We start from the raw sequence: 13,814 nt of genomic DNA, 5'->3' as shown, positions 1-13,814 counted from the left end.
GGCTCTAGGCACTCTTGGGACCCACACCCCTCTGCAGCCTAGGTGTCTCCGATCCGGCCTCGACCACAGAGAGTCTCCTTCTCTCCTATTTCCCTCAGCTTGCTTTTGGACACGGGCCTCGAATCTGCACAACCTCAGCTTTGCAGTCCCAGCTATTAGGCGCACCTGGGGAAACCATTAATTTCTCCAAGTCTCTTCCAGTGCAGCCACAGGGAGACAGGGTTTGTGAACAGAGGAGCAACTTGGAACCTGCAGGTGAAATCTGCTCTCCTCTCGTCCCTCCGTCCCTTACGTGATCATAATGCCCGCCTGCTACGTTTTTCCTTCTGCTACTACTGCCAGCCTTCCGGCTCCTGCTCTAGCTCCTTCCTGTTGCAGACTTTTATGCCTCTCGGGTGGGGCAATCGACTTCAGGTGCAGGCCCTTAATGTTAATTGCCTGACCCTGGTAAAGACTGTAAAGGCCTACTTGCCTCTCCTTTCCTTCTGCATGCCTTGTCAGCCCTCTTCTTTGTTAGTCCCTGAGGGATTCTGGGACATGTTGTTAATTTTAAGGAAATTTGTTTTTTCCACATCTTCTACTTGGCAAAAGGCCATCAGAAGGGAGGGGCTATGGGGAAAGTTAAAAAGGGGTTCCCCCAGTGTCCCTGGCCTGATTTTCTTCCCCACCCCCATGTGATCCTCCACAGTACACCACCCCCAGGGTCGGGATCAGACAGAGTGCCTGCTTTTTCCCGGACACATGAGAAGGGTCCCAGACCAGGTTCCTGTGGGAAATCCCATCGGGGTTCTCCAACTGCCGCCAGCCATTCAAGTTAACTTGTAATTGTAAAGAAAATGTTACCAGGTAAGTAAGCAAGGGGATACATGGTATCCCCCAGCACTCCACATAAAGGGACTCACTTAAAATAAATGTGAAGGGGATGTGAATCCCACTTTACTTATTGGGAACAGTAGTTCACCTAAGAATTAATAAGATAATTTAAAAGGGAAGCCCAAAGGAGCAACCCAGCCTAAGTCCAAAAGTTATAGGAAACTAGAACTCCAATCACACACTATGGAGAGGCATAAAAGGAGTAAAAGGCTAGGTGAGAGGAGATCAAGATTCCCACTCATCTCGGAATAAGGGAAAAATAATCATAAATTCCAGCAATAGTCCTGGGGTTGACACAGTTTAGGAAGATTTATCACTGCAATGAAAATCTTACCTAACACTGCTTCACAGGGTAGCTATATTTCCTGTCTGAATGCCAACGCTAGTCGCGGTGGCGTGCCAACGTCACCCGCGTACCTGGGTGAACACGTGACTCATGCCGTGTAGTGTACAGAGCATGATTCTTGCGTCGCATGAGCCAGACACATTGTGTGAGTCTCCATGCAAACCACCATTGACACCCAGCGAGGAGAGGACTAGCGCGAGTCCCAACGGGCAACTGCATATGATAGGTTCTTTAGGCTACGTAGAGCAGGTAGATTAAAAAGAATTCAGTCACCAAAATCTTGCATATGTTCTGTTTTTTCAATGCTCAAAATAAAAATATTTTCTGAATTCCTCAACTCTCCCCAATTTGGCCCAGAAGTGGAATGGTCACATTGACCACCTGACCACAACATCTCCAGGGTCACGCTTTCTTCCAGGTTGCAGTAGCTGATGTCCTTTGAACGGATGTCCTGCATTGATGAATCACTCCATTCATAAAGTCTCCTGTAGCTTTATAAGTCAGGCCTACCTGCCAGTGCGCTACATGAAGAGACTGCTCGTGAACGGAAATGTTATTATTGGGTATTTATAATGGGCCTATACACAATGTGGTTTGAAGCGCAACAAGACAAACGAGAGGGTAATGAAACAGTGAGCACAAACAAAAATGATCCTACTAGGCCTTGTGACATTCGAATCATGCAAGTGCATTAAAGAGAAATGCAGGGGAGAGGGGTGAGGGGGTGTGGGGGAGGTGGGAATGTGCCGTTGAGGGTGGAAGGTCCTGTGCGCAAATGTGAGTGCCAGGGGAGACCTGGTGGACTGAGCCAGGGGAAGGCAGTGTAAGGGAGGTCCACAAGCTAAGTGCAGGGTAAGGGGCTGGAAGGGCTACAAGGGTGCAGGCCCAGGCAGGCTAGTGCAGAGGGAGGGGCCCGGAAGGGCAAGTGCAGGTTGAGGGGGAGGGGCAGGGGAGACTGGACTAGGGGGACCTGGTGCCCTCTAAAACTCTGAAGGAACCAGGCAGCCAGTCAGGAGGCAGACAGTGACATTGGCAGAGGAGGGAGAGAGGCAAGGAAGAAGAGAAAGGGAAGGTCTTGCGAAGCTTCTGAAACTTAAGGAGATCCGGCTCAAGTCTGAGAGGGGCAGGGAGGCCGTTCCAGAGGGAGGCACCTGCGGAGGAGAGAGATCTACCCCCCCTCTCTGCTTGGTAAAGTGTCTGATCAGCAGAGAGTTGGAGCTAGATGACCGAAGGGCTCTAGCGGGGAGGTATTTAGGGAGAGCGAGTTGGGTGTAGCGGGGTATCAGGCCCCAGAAAGCCTTGTGGATGAGGCAGAGGGTCTTGGAACTTGATCCTTGCAGCAACCAGGAGCCAGTGGAGAGATTTTGGGGCTGGATATAGGCAGTCCCTGGCCTTGAGGCCAAGGATAGTTCTCACAGTCCTGTTCTGGATTAATTGAAGGGGCGAATGGAGGAGTTGGGCATCGTGAGGGAAGTGCTGTTGCAGTATTCCAGCCTGGAGAGCACCAGATCTCTGGAGACATTTGAGTTTCTGGTGGAAGGTGAGGAAAGGGAGAATGCCTCTGAGGAGGTGCAGCTGAAAGTGGGCCTTCTTGGCAAGGTCTGTGATGTGAGGATAAGATGACACCAAGGTTTTTAGCCTCACAGAAGGGTGAGGGGAGGGGGCCCATGCAGAGCGGCCAGAGTGTGGGCGGGAAAGAGGGAACTGGGGTCCCAATGAGAAGGATCTCTGTCTTACTGTCATTAAGGCAGAGATCGTGAGCAGTGCACCATGTCTGAATAGCAGACAGCCAGCCAGGAATGAGAGAAAGAGGAGCAGGCAAAGGAGGGAAGCTTGAAGGAGAGCTGCGCGTCATCCGCATAACACTGGAAGTGAGGATAGAAGGTAGAGATCAAATGGGCTAGAGGAGCCAGGTAGATGTTGAAAAGCCAAGGGGAGAGGATAGAGCCCTGAGGGACTCCAAAGGTGGAGAGTGAGATGGCGGAGAGAAAAGGGCCCAGGTGAACCTGAGGTCGGTCGGTCAGAGAGGAAGGAGATCAAGCAGTCCAGAGCCAGGCCTGTGATGCCAAGGGTATCGCGGGCCAATTTATCAGGGTGGCCTGATTGACTGTATCAAATACAGAGGAAAGGTCAAAAACGATGATAACGGAAGGAGAGCTGTTATCGAGATTATAGGGCAAGCCTTCAGGGGTGTTCAGGAGAGCAGTTTCCGTGCCTATGGCAGCTCTGTAGCCAGACTAGTGGTTGTGGAGACAACCAACAGATTCAGTGTGTTGGATATGCTGGGAGATTGCCACCTTCTCCAGGGGTTTGCCCAGGAAGGGGTTCATGGGGATAGGGTGGTAGTTTGCAAGACAGGATGGGTTGGCAGAAGGCTTTTTGAGTAGAGGGTGCACACGAGAGTGCTCAAGTGATGTGAAAGATCCAGTGGCAAAGGAGTGATTGCAGAAATCGGCCAAGGCTGGATCAAGGGAGACAATGGTGTCCTTGATAGTTCTAGAGGAGCTGGGGAGCACCTGTTTGGATCAGACTTTCATAGTGCGGATTTGTCTAGAAACCTCATTGGGAGAAAGAGGAGACTAGGAGGGGAGACGAGAGGAGGGCGGCCAGGGGAGACCAGAGAGTGGGCGAGGGAGAAGGGAGTGGAGTAGAGGAGAGTGAGGACAAGATGTCATGAGTTTTAGAAATGAAGTGACAGGCCAGAAGTACAGAGGGCCAGGGAATGCAGAGGAAAAGTGGAGACTGCAATAGTGTTGGTTAGTTCCTTGAAGAATTTGAAAAGTTAAATCCTGTTGTTGGATGCCGTAGAAATGCGTGCTTGGATATATAGGCCCTCTTCTTTGAGCAGATTCAGAGTCTGTATTGCCTTTGGAGCAGGCCGCAGGTGAGTTTCAGAGGGTGTGCTCGAAGCCTGCCACTTGCGCTCAGCTGCTCAGATGAGAAAACTTCACTGGCGAGGAGGCAGCATGCCCCAATAATCAGTCCAGGCATAGCAGTGCACCCTCAACCTCTGAAGCAGCAGATATGTTTTTTTCCATTCACAGCTTGCATATTGTTTGGCACATGCATTTTAATTTTAAACAAATTCATTTTTTTAAAAATCCAAACATAAATTGTAGCAAGTATTTTCTGTAAATGTAAAGATGTATTTTTGCATGTAGCCAGTCATCCCATCAAGCAGTATTATAGAAAATGTCTTTGTTTTGTAAAAGATTTATAGGGAAATAGCTGCCCATTCCACCGGTGTAAACAACTCGCATGAACTGAAGGTGCCAAAAGTAGGTGTTACACCTCAATACATTTTGTTAGGGTATACAAATGTCAGAAACGTTGCCTAGATGACCCCTGATGCTCCCAATTAGCAATTCTGGCACAAGGTGATCGATACCAGTTCTTTTTTATTATTAACGATAATAGCAACACTTAAATGGTACTCATCAATTGCTTACTAAATTTAAGAATTATCTATTGCTAAGCACTTTATGCACCTATCCATCTCACAGGGATGAAATACTGAGATAACGGTCTGCTTTCCAAACTCAGTGTTGTCATTTGTAAAATAATCTTCCAACTTCGCCCTCTCTCGTAAAGCTGCTTTATGGTCTTGCTTCTAAATTGCCTGCCAAAATGGTGTTGGCCAGGACATTGTGGTCTTTGAATTTTGTAACTTTATTTAAAATCTGAACCATGATCTGCATTTTCTTGCAGCTGTGAAATCCAAGCTAGCAGTGGTCAGCAGTGTACATGTCTATAGCATACAAAAGGCTGTCCTGAAAGACAGCGGGCCACTCTTCAGCACAGATTATGACATCATCAAAGCAAACCTTGATATCTGCAGCAAGTGAGTACAACATCTAGCTCTCTATTAAAACCGGTACATTGAGAACCTCTGACTGTTGTGTGCAATTGCTAAATATGTTAGATTTTGCTCTGTAACATTAGCACTTCCAGCTTCTCTACAGCTGATTCTGTCAAGAGTGCTCAGAAAATCATCAGTTGCTGCCTTGTGATCTTAACTGCTAGCATCCCTCATGTGTTTGATGGCCACTCACAATATAGTCTGTAAATGGAGCTTATGTATTACAGGATTTTTATACTGTTTTTACAGTTTTATTTAACGTCTTTATTCTGTGTATGTGTACATATCTTAACAGCATCTAGTGCGAAAGGATGTGAATCGTGCAATTAAATGCACTTAATAAATACATTTCTGATGTTTGTTAATCTGCTTAGAATCACATGCTGTGTGTCATGTACCGGCGTGTAAGCAGTGTCAAGAAACGGATGCATAGCCCTTTAAGAACACTACAACCAGGGGCTTGGAAGTTGGCATGGCAACGCTGGCGTCCTCTCAGCGTTTCCCACGGTCGACGCTGGAAGCCGCGGAACGCTGTCATGTGACCTCACCTTTATAGTCTCCGCCTACACTCCAGATCGGTGCTTCTGATTGAGAATTGGTGGCGCCTCGTATCTTGTACCTTGTATCCAGTTTTCCTTATCATCCCGGTTCTGTCCCTTTCCCTTCCCCTTCCCTCCAGCATTTCTGATTACCTCGTTGCCTCGACCCGGACCGCTTACCTGGCTTTGGATTTTGGACTGCCTTGTTCTTGTTTGCTGCCCGCATCATTCTTCGACCTCGGACCGCTCACGGATTTCCTAGCCTTCGCCCATTGGTTTTGGTTGCTCTTCGGTTATCTTCTGGATCATCAATCATCTGGACTGCATCTGGGTATTTTGAGGAACTTTGGAACTTTTCTTGAACTTTGGATTGTTGACCTTGGAACTCTTGAACTTTTGGATTATTGAACTTGGAACTTATGAACTTCCAACCTGGGGTTTCCTTGTGATGCACACTATCTAGTGTGTATTAGGCGTCCTCGTGCCGGCGGGATAGGTGGTTGAGCTTTGCTGGTATTCTGCATTGTGGACTTCGGAGTTCTTCTCTTCCTGGTTCCATCTGGTTCTCCCCGGAGTAACGGTAAGCCTAGGGGTTGTTATCAGAATTGGGATCAACGTATTGCATTCTTTCTGTTGTGTTCGGGTTTGGTCAGAAGGGCGGTTGTTATATTATCTGTATTGTGTTAACTCCTCACTTACAGATCCAACGCCTGTCCTCGGCTACTCGTACCACCCGGACTTCTACATTACAACTCCTGCGTCCTCTGGGTCTCATCAGGTATCCGTTCTTTCCTCTGATTGATCGCTCTGGCTGTCCGTTCCTGGGGCCAGAGGGTTCCATCGGGAGGAAGAACTCTTCGGCTACACGACGTGGGCAACTGGATTCTGACACTGTGCATAGTCCGACATCCAGTGGTCACTGCGGAGTATTGCATTTTGTTTTTCGTAGTCGAAAAGGGGACGTCGACAAGGCGCATCTGTAACACTATCCCTATAGTGACGTGCAGGGTACCCACAATCCCTCACGCGTCGAGGTCCCTCAGATCGTTTTTTTCCGCCCAGATATTGGTGGCCTATACGCGGAGCTCCTCGAGAGACATTGCAAAAACTTTACTTGACCTTTGGTCACCCTTATTTATTCATTCTTCACCCCTCCTTCGTCGTCGTAGCTGCGAAGCTGTTCACCGCCGATCAAGATCTCCGACGGCGGTGCCTTCGACGGAAGAGGTTGTTTGGCGTTTGCCGAACACGTGGCCTGGCCTCGACGGCCAAATACAGTAGGGAGAGTGGGGTCGTGGGGCATTATTGTTTCTCTTTGAGAATGCCTTTCCCTTTCCCCTCCTTTTCCCTCGGGGTTGTTGTCACATGCGATCTGTTCCTCAGCTATGGAGAGGACACCCTTTAGGTTTTGCCCGCGTTGTAAGGGCAAGTTTACCTGGAAAGACAAGCATAAACGGTGTAACCGTTGCTTGCCTCTCGACCACAAAGAAGACGGCTGTGCGGCCTGTCAGCTACTTAAGCCGAAGACTTTAAAAGACTGTAGGGTCAAAAGGTGGGCGGCCTACGCCATGTCTAGGTCTGACTCATCACCCGCCGCCGCCGAAAGTGACGAGGAATGTGACAACACGATGTCCGTTTCGGAAGTCGTAGACCTCTCTAAGGAGCGTTCACGCTCCTCGTCGTCTGTGCACGGCCCAGACAAGCACGGCTCACGCCCTGCTTATGGGGATGAACACCCAGGCGACAAAGACGCACACAGAAAACACTCCCATAAACACATAACCCATGGCTCTTCCTCGACGAAGAGGGCATTAGAGCCAATGGAGACGCAGATCCTACTGGTGGCCTCCTCAGACCGTAAGAGTCTGAAGCCCCCCTCGCATCCGCATATGCAACCAGCGACTGGGCTAACCCCTGATAAGGGCGCTACAACTAAACCGGCAGACGCGCACCGCCAGAGAGCGCCCGTCGGCGTAGAGCAAGTGACGCCTGTAACGGCGACGCCAAAGGTACCCTCGACAGACAGCTTAGTTGTCGAGAGCCTGGCAAGGATCATTTCCACCAATAGCCTAAGACGGACGACGAAAGATACGTCTGTTACCGCTCATAAGGCCCGGGAGACGCCGAAAAGACCAGAAGGAAGGCAGGAACCTCCCGCTCCGTCGAGAGGGACTCCTAGCCTACCGGAAGGCTTTTCTGAAGGCGAAATAGACCTCTCTTCGACGTTATGGGATAGGTCAAAGCGTTTCCTAACGGAAGGCCCTCCCTTTCCTCCCCCTGACCGTTCCGGAGTACCTCACGAAACCCTAGAGAGACTCCAGTTCTGTATGGACAGGTTTATGGAGACTCAGAACCTTCCAACACCTTAGAGATCAAGAGAGGGACCTCTAGGATCCCAGGCCCAAGTACCCCAGGCTGTTTGATCCACCCCAAGAAAATGTAGATTTATATGACCTCACTGAAGAAGACACCCACTTTCAGGAGGATGATGAATTCCTAGGCAATGAGGGAGATGAAAACCTACAGGAGGAAGGTTTTGAAGACAACCCTGATGTAGGTGATAGGGGCTTCGGAGAAGACCCAGTGGAAGGGGCCTCACAGCCCTGGCAGTCCCCGTCAGTGTTTTCAGACCCTGAAGCCATAAACCTGTCCCCTCGAAAAGACTCGCCTATTAGGAATACATCGCCTATAGATGATCAACCCACCTTTAATGCACTTCTACGTAAGGCAGCAGCGCATTTTGAGATCGAAACCGGGGAAACTTCTCCTGACATCGACTTTGTCGAAAAAATCATTAAGGAGAAACCCCCTGTGAGCTAAACCATTCCCCTCCTCGCCCAGTAAGGAGGAGAATTATCCCTTCACTATCCACTCCTGCGTTGATCAGAGGGGTCAACCCTAGGATAGAAAAATGTAGTCCTTCTCCATTGGACCCTTTCTACATCAGGGGCCACTCTGTACCAGACTCCTTAGTGGTAACAAATACCAGGAAGAGTGCAGGGGTGCTGCTGTCAACTAGCGAGGTACCACCAGATAAAGAGGGTAAAAAATTATATTCCCTAAGAAAGAGGATTACATCCTCAGCTGCCTTTTCCGCAAGAATTGCCAACAATAACTCCTTGCTGGCAAGTTACGCAGATGCACAATGGAGCAAACTACGTAAGGACATTGTGGAGGTACCGGAACCCCTACGTACTCGCCTTCTAGCCACGGTGACTGAAGGGACTTTAGTCAACCAAAGCATCATCAAGAATACCCTGGATGCTGCAGAAACAGCCGGGCGTTCCCTAGTACAAGGAATCCTACTGAAACGCCATGTATGGCTACGTAATTCAGGCTTTAAACCTGAGACGCAAGCATCTCTTATTAACAAACCTATAGAAGATGTAAACCTCTTTGGTAGAGTGGTGGATGAGGCTTTAGAAACCGCAAAGAAAGAATTTGACACTATCAAGACACTACATCAAATTTCAAGGCCTCCCAACAAACGTGGTTATGGCAATAAGCGTTTTTTTTTAGGCCAACGCCAGCAGCAGCAACAACAGCAGCAGCAATATTCTGCAGGTAACTGGTCCTCTAACTAAGGCACCAGTGGACAATATAACCAAAGAGGAAAACGTCGTGGCAAGGGAAGAGGTCGGGGTCCCACCGCTAGAGGTTCCCAAGCCACCAACACCAAATGACTCGGGTCCCCTCCCATGCTACGCCGGTCGGGGGCCGGTTAACATCATTTCTTCCAGCATGGGAGGGTATAACTGTCAACAATCTCGATGTCAATATTCCCGCTTGCCTCTTCAACCTCCTCACCTGTTGAATCAGAGTCCTCTTCAATAGATCTGAAAGTTCGATGCGCTCTGTAGTCCTTTTCTTTTTTTCTTTGTGGCGGATATCTCCCACGAGAAGAAGCCACAGTGAGAACGATGGGAACGCCCTGACCGTGACCCCCTCCCGGGAGAGACCGGAAAGGGGAAAAAAGCCAAGTGAAGGCAAAAACCCCAGGAAATCACAACGGCAGGTGGGAATCCTGATGGAGGTTGTAGCAGTTGAAATCAACGGAAATCAGCAATACTCAGTAATAGAAAGCGAGGAACGAATAACAGGAAACAGGAAGTGTAGAAAATGCAATAACTCCCACAACAAGTAAAACGGAAAAAATGGCAAGCAAAACAGAATGGTTAATGAACCAAAGTATAAGAAGAAAAATAAAGAGAGAACGGTTCCGAGAAACGGAACCAGAAAGGATGAGGAGGAGTAAAGAGAGGAAAGCTCAGCGGAGCAGAACACAGCATACAGCAAACAGCGGCAGCACAAAAAGGCAAAGCTGACCGGAAGGGTTGCAACGCACAGAAGGAAGATAGGGTGTGGCTTAAATAATGCCACGTTCGCTAAACAGAGAAAGACTAGACCGTCAAGTGGACGTGACGTGAATCACGTGACAGGAATTAGGAAGTGCGTAATCAAAATCGAGGCCACAGACGCCAGGTAGGAATTCGTTGCATGACAATAACATCAGACCGCTGGGTACTATCAACCATAGCCCGTGGCTATTGTATAAGAGTTCAACAGATCTCCTACGTACAGACCCCCGAGGGGACGGCGCTTGTCACCGGAACACCTCACCATCCTTCTTCAAGAAGTGGACCAACTACTAGAAAAAGGAGCCATAGAGGTCGTGCCTCTATCCCAGGTAACGGAAGGTATTTATTCAGTGTACTTCCTTGTACCCAAAAAGGACTTAACCATGCGCCCTGTACTAGATTTACGCCCTGGGAACAAATTTGTCAAACCTCAAAAGTTTCGTATGGTGACTCTACAGGAGGTAATCCTCCTGCTTTCTCAGGGAGATTACATGACAACACTGGACATGAAAGATGCATACTTTCATATTTTAATGTTGCCAGCGCACAGGAAATACCTCAGGTTCATGATAGAGGGCAAACACTACCAGTTCAGAGTGCTGCCCTTCGGCATAGCATCCGCGCCAAGAGTATTCACGAAAGTACTGGCAGTAGCAGCGGCCCACCTGCGCAGGTTGTCCATCCCAGTATACCCTTACCTCGACGATTGGCTCATAACGGGGGATTCTTATGAAACATGCTTCGCAAATACCCAAAAGACTGTAGACCTTTTGTTTCAACTGGGCTTCTCCATCAACGAGAAGAAGTCCAGCTTAGACCCCAGCCAGATCAAACAATTCCTATGGGCTCTAATTCGAACAAAGGACGGCCTCGTCTTCCCCTCCAACTAGAGGGTCCAAAACATGCTGTTTCAGATCCCTCAATATGTGGCCGGTCGAGAGGTGACGGTACGCAAAGCAATGCGCTTACTAGGAATGACGGCGTCATGTATTTATTTGGTACCTCACGCGCGCCTGCGCATGCGCCCAATGCAAGAGTGGCTCAACAGCCAGTGGTGTCAGGCCAGCGGACAATGGGACGATCTAGTGGTGGTCTTGCAGGCCTTGCTTCTCTCGCTACGGTGGTGGTCTAAGGAAAACCTGGTAATAGGGAAAACATTCGCCACCCCCGCAGTGGAAGCCACTCTGACCACAGACGCATCCCTCACAGGATGGGGGACTCACCTATCCCATCAGACTGCTCACGGAGTCTGGACTCCGTCGTAGCACCCAAGCACATAAACTTACTGGAGCTACTAGCTGTGTTCAAGGCACTGAAAGCCTTCCAGGCACACCGAAAAGGGAAGACAGTGATGGTCCTCACGGACAGCACCACAGCCATGTACTACCTCAACAAGCAGGTGGGCACTCACTCTCCATAACTGTCCAAGCTGTCCCAGAACATCTGGAAGTGGGCTCTCAAACACATGTTCCTACTGTCACAACGTGTACCAGGGGAACTCAATCTGCTAGCAGACGAACTCAGCAGAGACTTCCCTCTGCCCTCAGAGTACGAATGGCGGTTACACGAAGACATCGTCTTCGTCTTCACACAATGGGGATTCCCAGAAATAGACCTGTTCGCAACTCTGGAGAACTCACAATGCCAAGATTACACTTCCAGGTACCCCCAGAACCAATCCAAGGGGAACGGCCTATCGATACCATGGTCAGGGAAATTTGTTTACGCTTTTCCCCCCCGACTCCCCTTCGCAACAAGATAGTGCACAAGATGCACCAGGAACAAGTTAGCATGATACTGGTGGCCCCTATGTGGGCCAGACAACCTTGATTCGCTCACTTGATGGAGATGTCCCTATCCCCTGCAGTGAAACTTCCCTGCCCGTACAACATGCTGTCACAGGACAAGGGCAGGACACTACATCCATGCCCTCAGACCATGAATTTAGCAGCCTGGCTCCTGAGATCATAGAATTTGGACATTTACAACTCCCGCAGAGATGCATGGACATTCTCAGGGAGGCTAGAAAGCCTAACACTCGTCACTGTTATTCTAGCAAATGGAAAAGATTTGTCATCTGGTGTAGGGGAAGGAGCATCAACCCGGTTGACTGCTCTCCCACACAAATTGTTCTGTACCTGACTCACCTACTAGACTCAGGCTTGGTGTTTAACTCTATTAAAGTCCATTTAGCTGCACTTTCCGCATACACCACTTCCCAACTTAAAGTGTCATGGTGGAAAGTCCCAGTTATTAAAGCCTTTATGGAAGGAGTGAAGAGGATACACCCTCCCATAGCTAACCCTGCTCCTGGATGGGACCTAAATGTGGTACTAACCAGGCTCATGGTGTCTCCCTTTGAAACCATGCACAAAGCAACACTTAAAGACCTCACTCTTACGACTGCTTTTCTAATAGCTATCATCTCCATTAGGAGAGTAAGTGAACTACAAGTGCTCTCTGTACTAGACCCCTTTGGTACAGTTCACAAAGATAAGGTGGTTCTACGCACACATCCTAGGTTTGCACCAAAATGTATCTCTAAATTCCATGTCAACCAGTCAATAGAACTACCAACGTTCTTTCAAAATCCTTTCAACTTAGGTGAGAAGAGCCTGCATACACTGGATGTTCGCAGAGCAGTGATGTTTTATATGGAAAGAACTAGACCATTGAGAATGAGAAAGACTAATCAGTTCTTTGTCTCGGTGGCAGCAGGAAGATAAGGAGATGCAGTTTCGAAATCCACTATTTCTAGATGGATTGTACAATGCATCACTCTGTTACATTCTTGCTAAGAGAGAACTACCCTTCAGGCCAAGAGCACACTCCACTCGTGGCACCGGGGCTCCCATAGCTTTCATTGCAAATGTCCCTCTTGAGTCCATTTGCAAAGCGGCAACCTGGAGTTCTATTCACACCTTTACAAAACACTACTGTCTAGATGCCCACTCTAGATCTGATTCCCAGGTGGGACAAGCAGTATTAAGACATCTTTTCTCTACCGTTCCCTCTCACAACCCACCTCCAACTCTGGGTACTGCTCGCTAGTCTATGCACAGCATGTGATTCTAAGCAGATTAACAAACATCAGAAGACAATGCATTACTTACCGTAAAAGCATTTCTGATGGTTGTATCTGCTTAGATTCACATGCGCCCACCTTTCCTCCCCGCTCGGATGGAAGGAACATAGACTTTCTTCTATATCTCTCTTTTCTATACTCACTCATGTCTAATAGGCTCCCTCAGGGCAGAAAAAATACAAACAGAGGGACCTTGACGCGTGAGGGATTGTGGGTACACTGCAGGTCACTGTAGGGATAGTGTTACAGACACGCATTGTCGACGTCCCCTTTTCGACTACGAAAAACAAAATGCAATACTCTGCAGTGACCACTGGATGTCGGACTATGCAGAGCATGTGAATCTAAGCAGATACAACCATCAGAAATGCTTTTACGGTAAGTAATGCATTGTCATATAGTCTGTATCCCGACTCTGATACTCTACTGGCCAGTTTTTGATAGAAGCACATGACCGAACTCAGTCGCCTACTATACCATTTTGGCCAAGCACTCTACTGCAATATTTAGTTGTGTTTTCTTCTTTGAAACAGATTGACCAATCTATTGGGCTGCCACTCGTGAGTTGAGTGAGCCAGCCAAAGTCTGTATGGCTTACAGGGTGCAACTTTAACCCATTACTGCTTTGATGTTAAGAAATGGGCCAGGTTGCAGGAGACACTTCACACTTGATGACTCCCGAGCCCCAGGCATGGCTCTAGGCCCTATGAGGTGGGTAACGTGTATGGCTTCTCTTCTTCGTCTAATGGCAAAC

At 48.7% G+C, this 13,814-nt stretch overlaps 1 protein-coding gene across 1 annotated transcript in view; it reads left to right on the top strand.

The window, feature by feature from the left end:
• The window catches only part of POLD3 (DNA polymerase delta 3, accessory subunit), a 526,599-nt gene that overhangs the window by 210,225 nt on the left and 302,560 nt on the right, over nucleotides 1-13,814 (top strand). The window contains exon 5 of the mRNA XM_069640165.1: nucleotides 4,928-5,060. Coding sequence (XP_069496266.1) covers nucleotides 4,928-5,060 — 133 coding nt within the window. The remainder of the gene's footprint in view (nucleotides 1-4,927; nucleotides 5,061-13,814) is intronic.

This window comes from Ambystoma mexicanum, chromosome 7q, assembly GCF_040938575.1.
Source record: "Ambystoma mexicanum isolate Mex_15411 chromosome 7q, UKY_AmexF1_1, whole genome shotgun sequence".
Lineage (NCBI taxonomy): Eukaryota > Metazoa > Chordata > Amphibia > Caudata > Ambystomatidae > Ambystoma > Ambystoma mexicanum.
The sequence above is the reverse complement of the archived record's forward strand: the minus strand, read 5'-3'. Positions and strand labels throughout refer to the sequence as shown.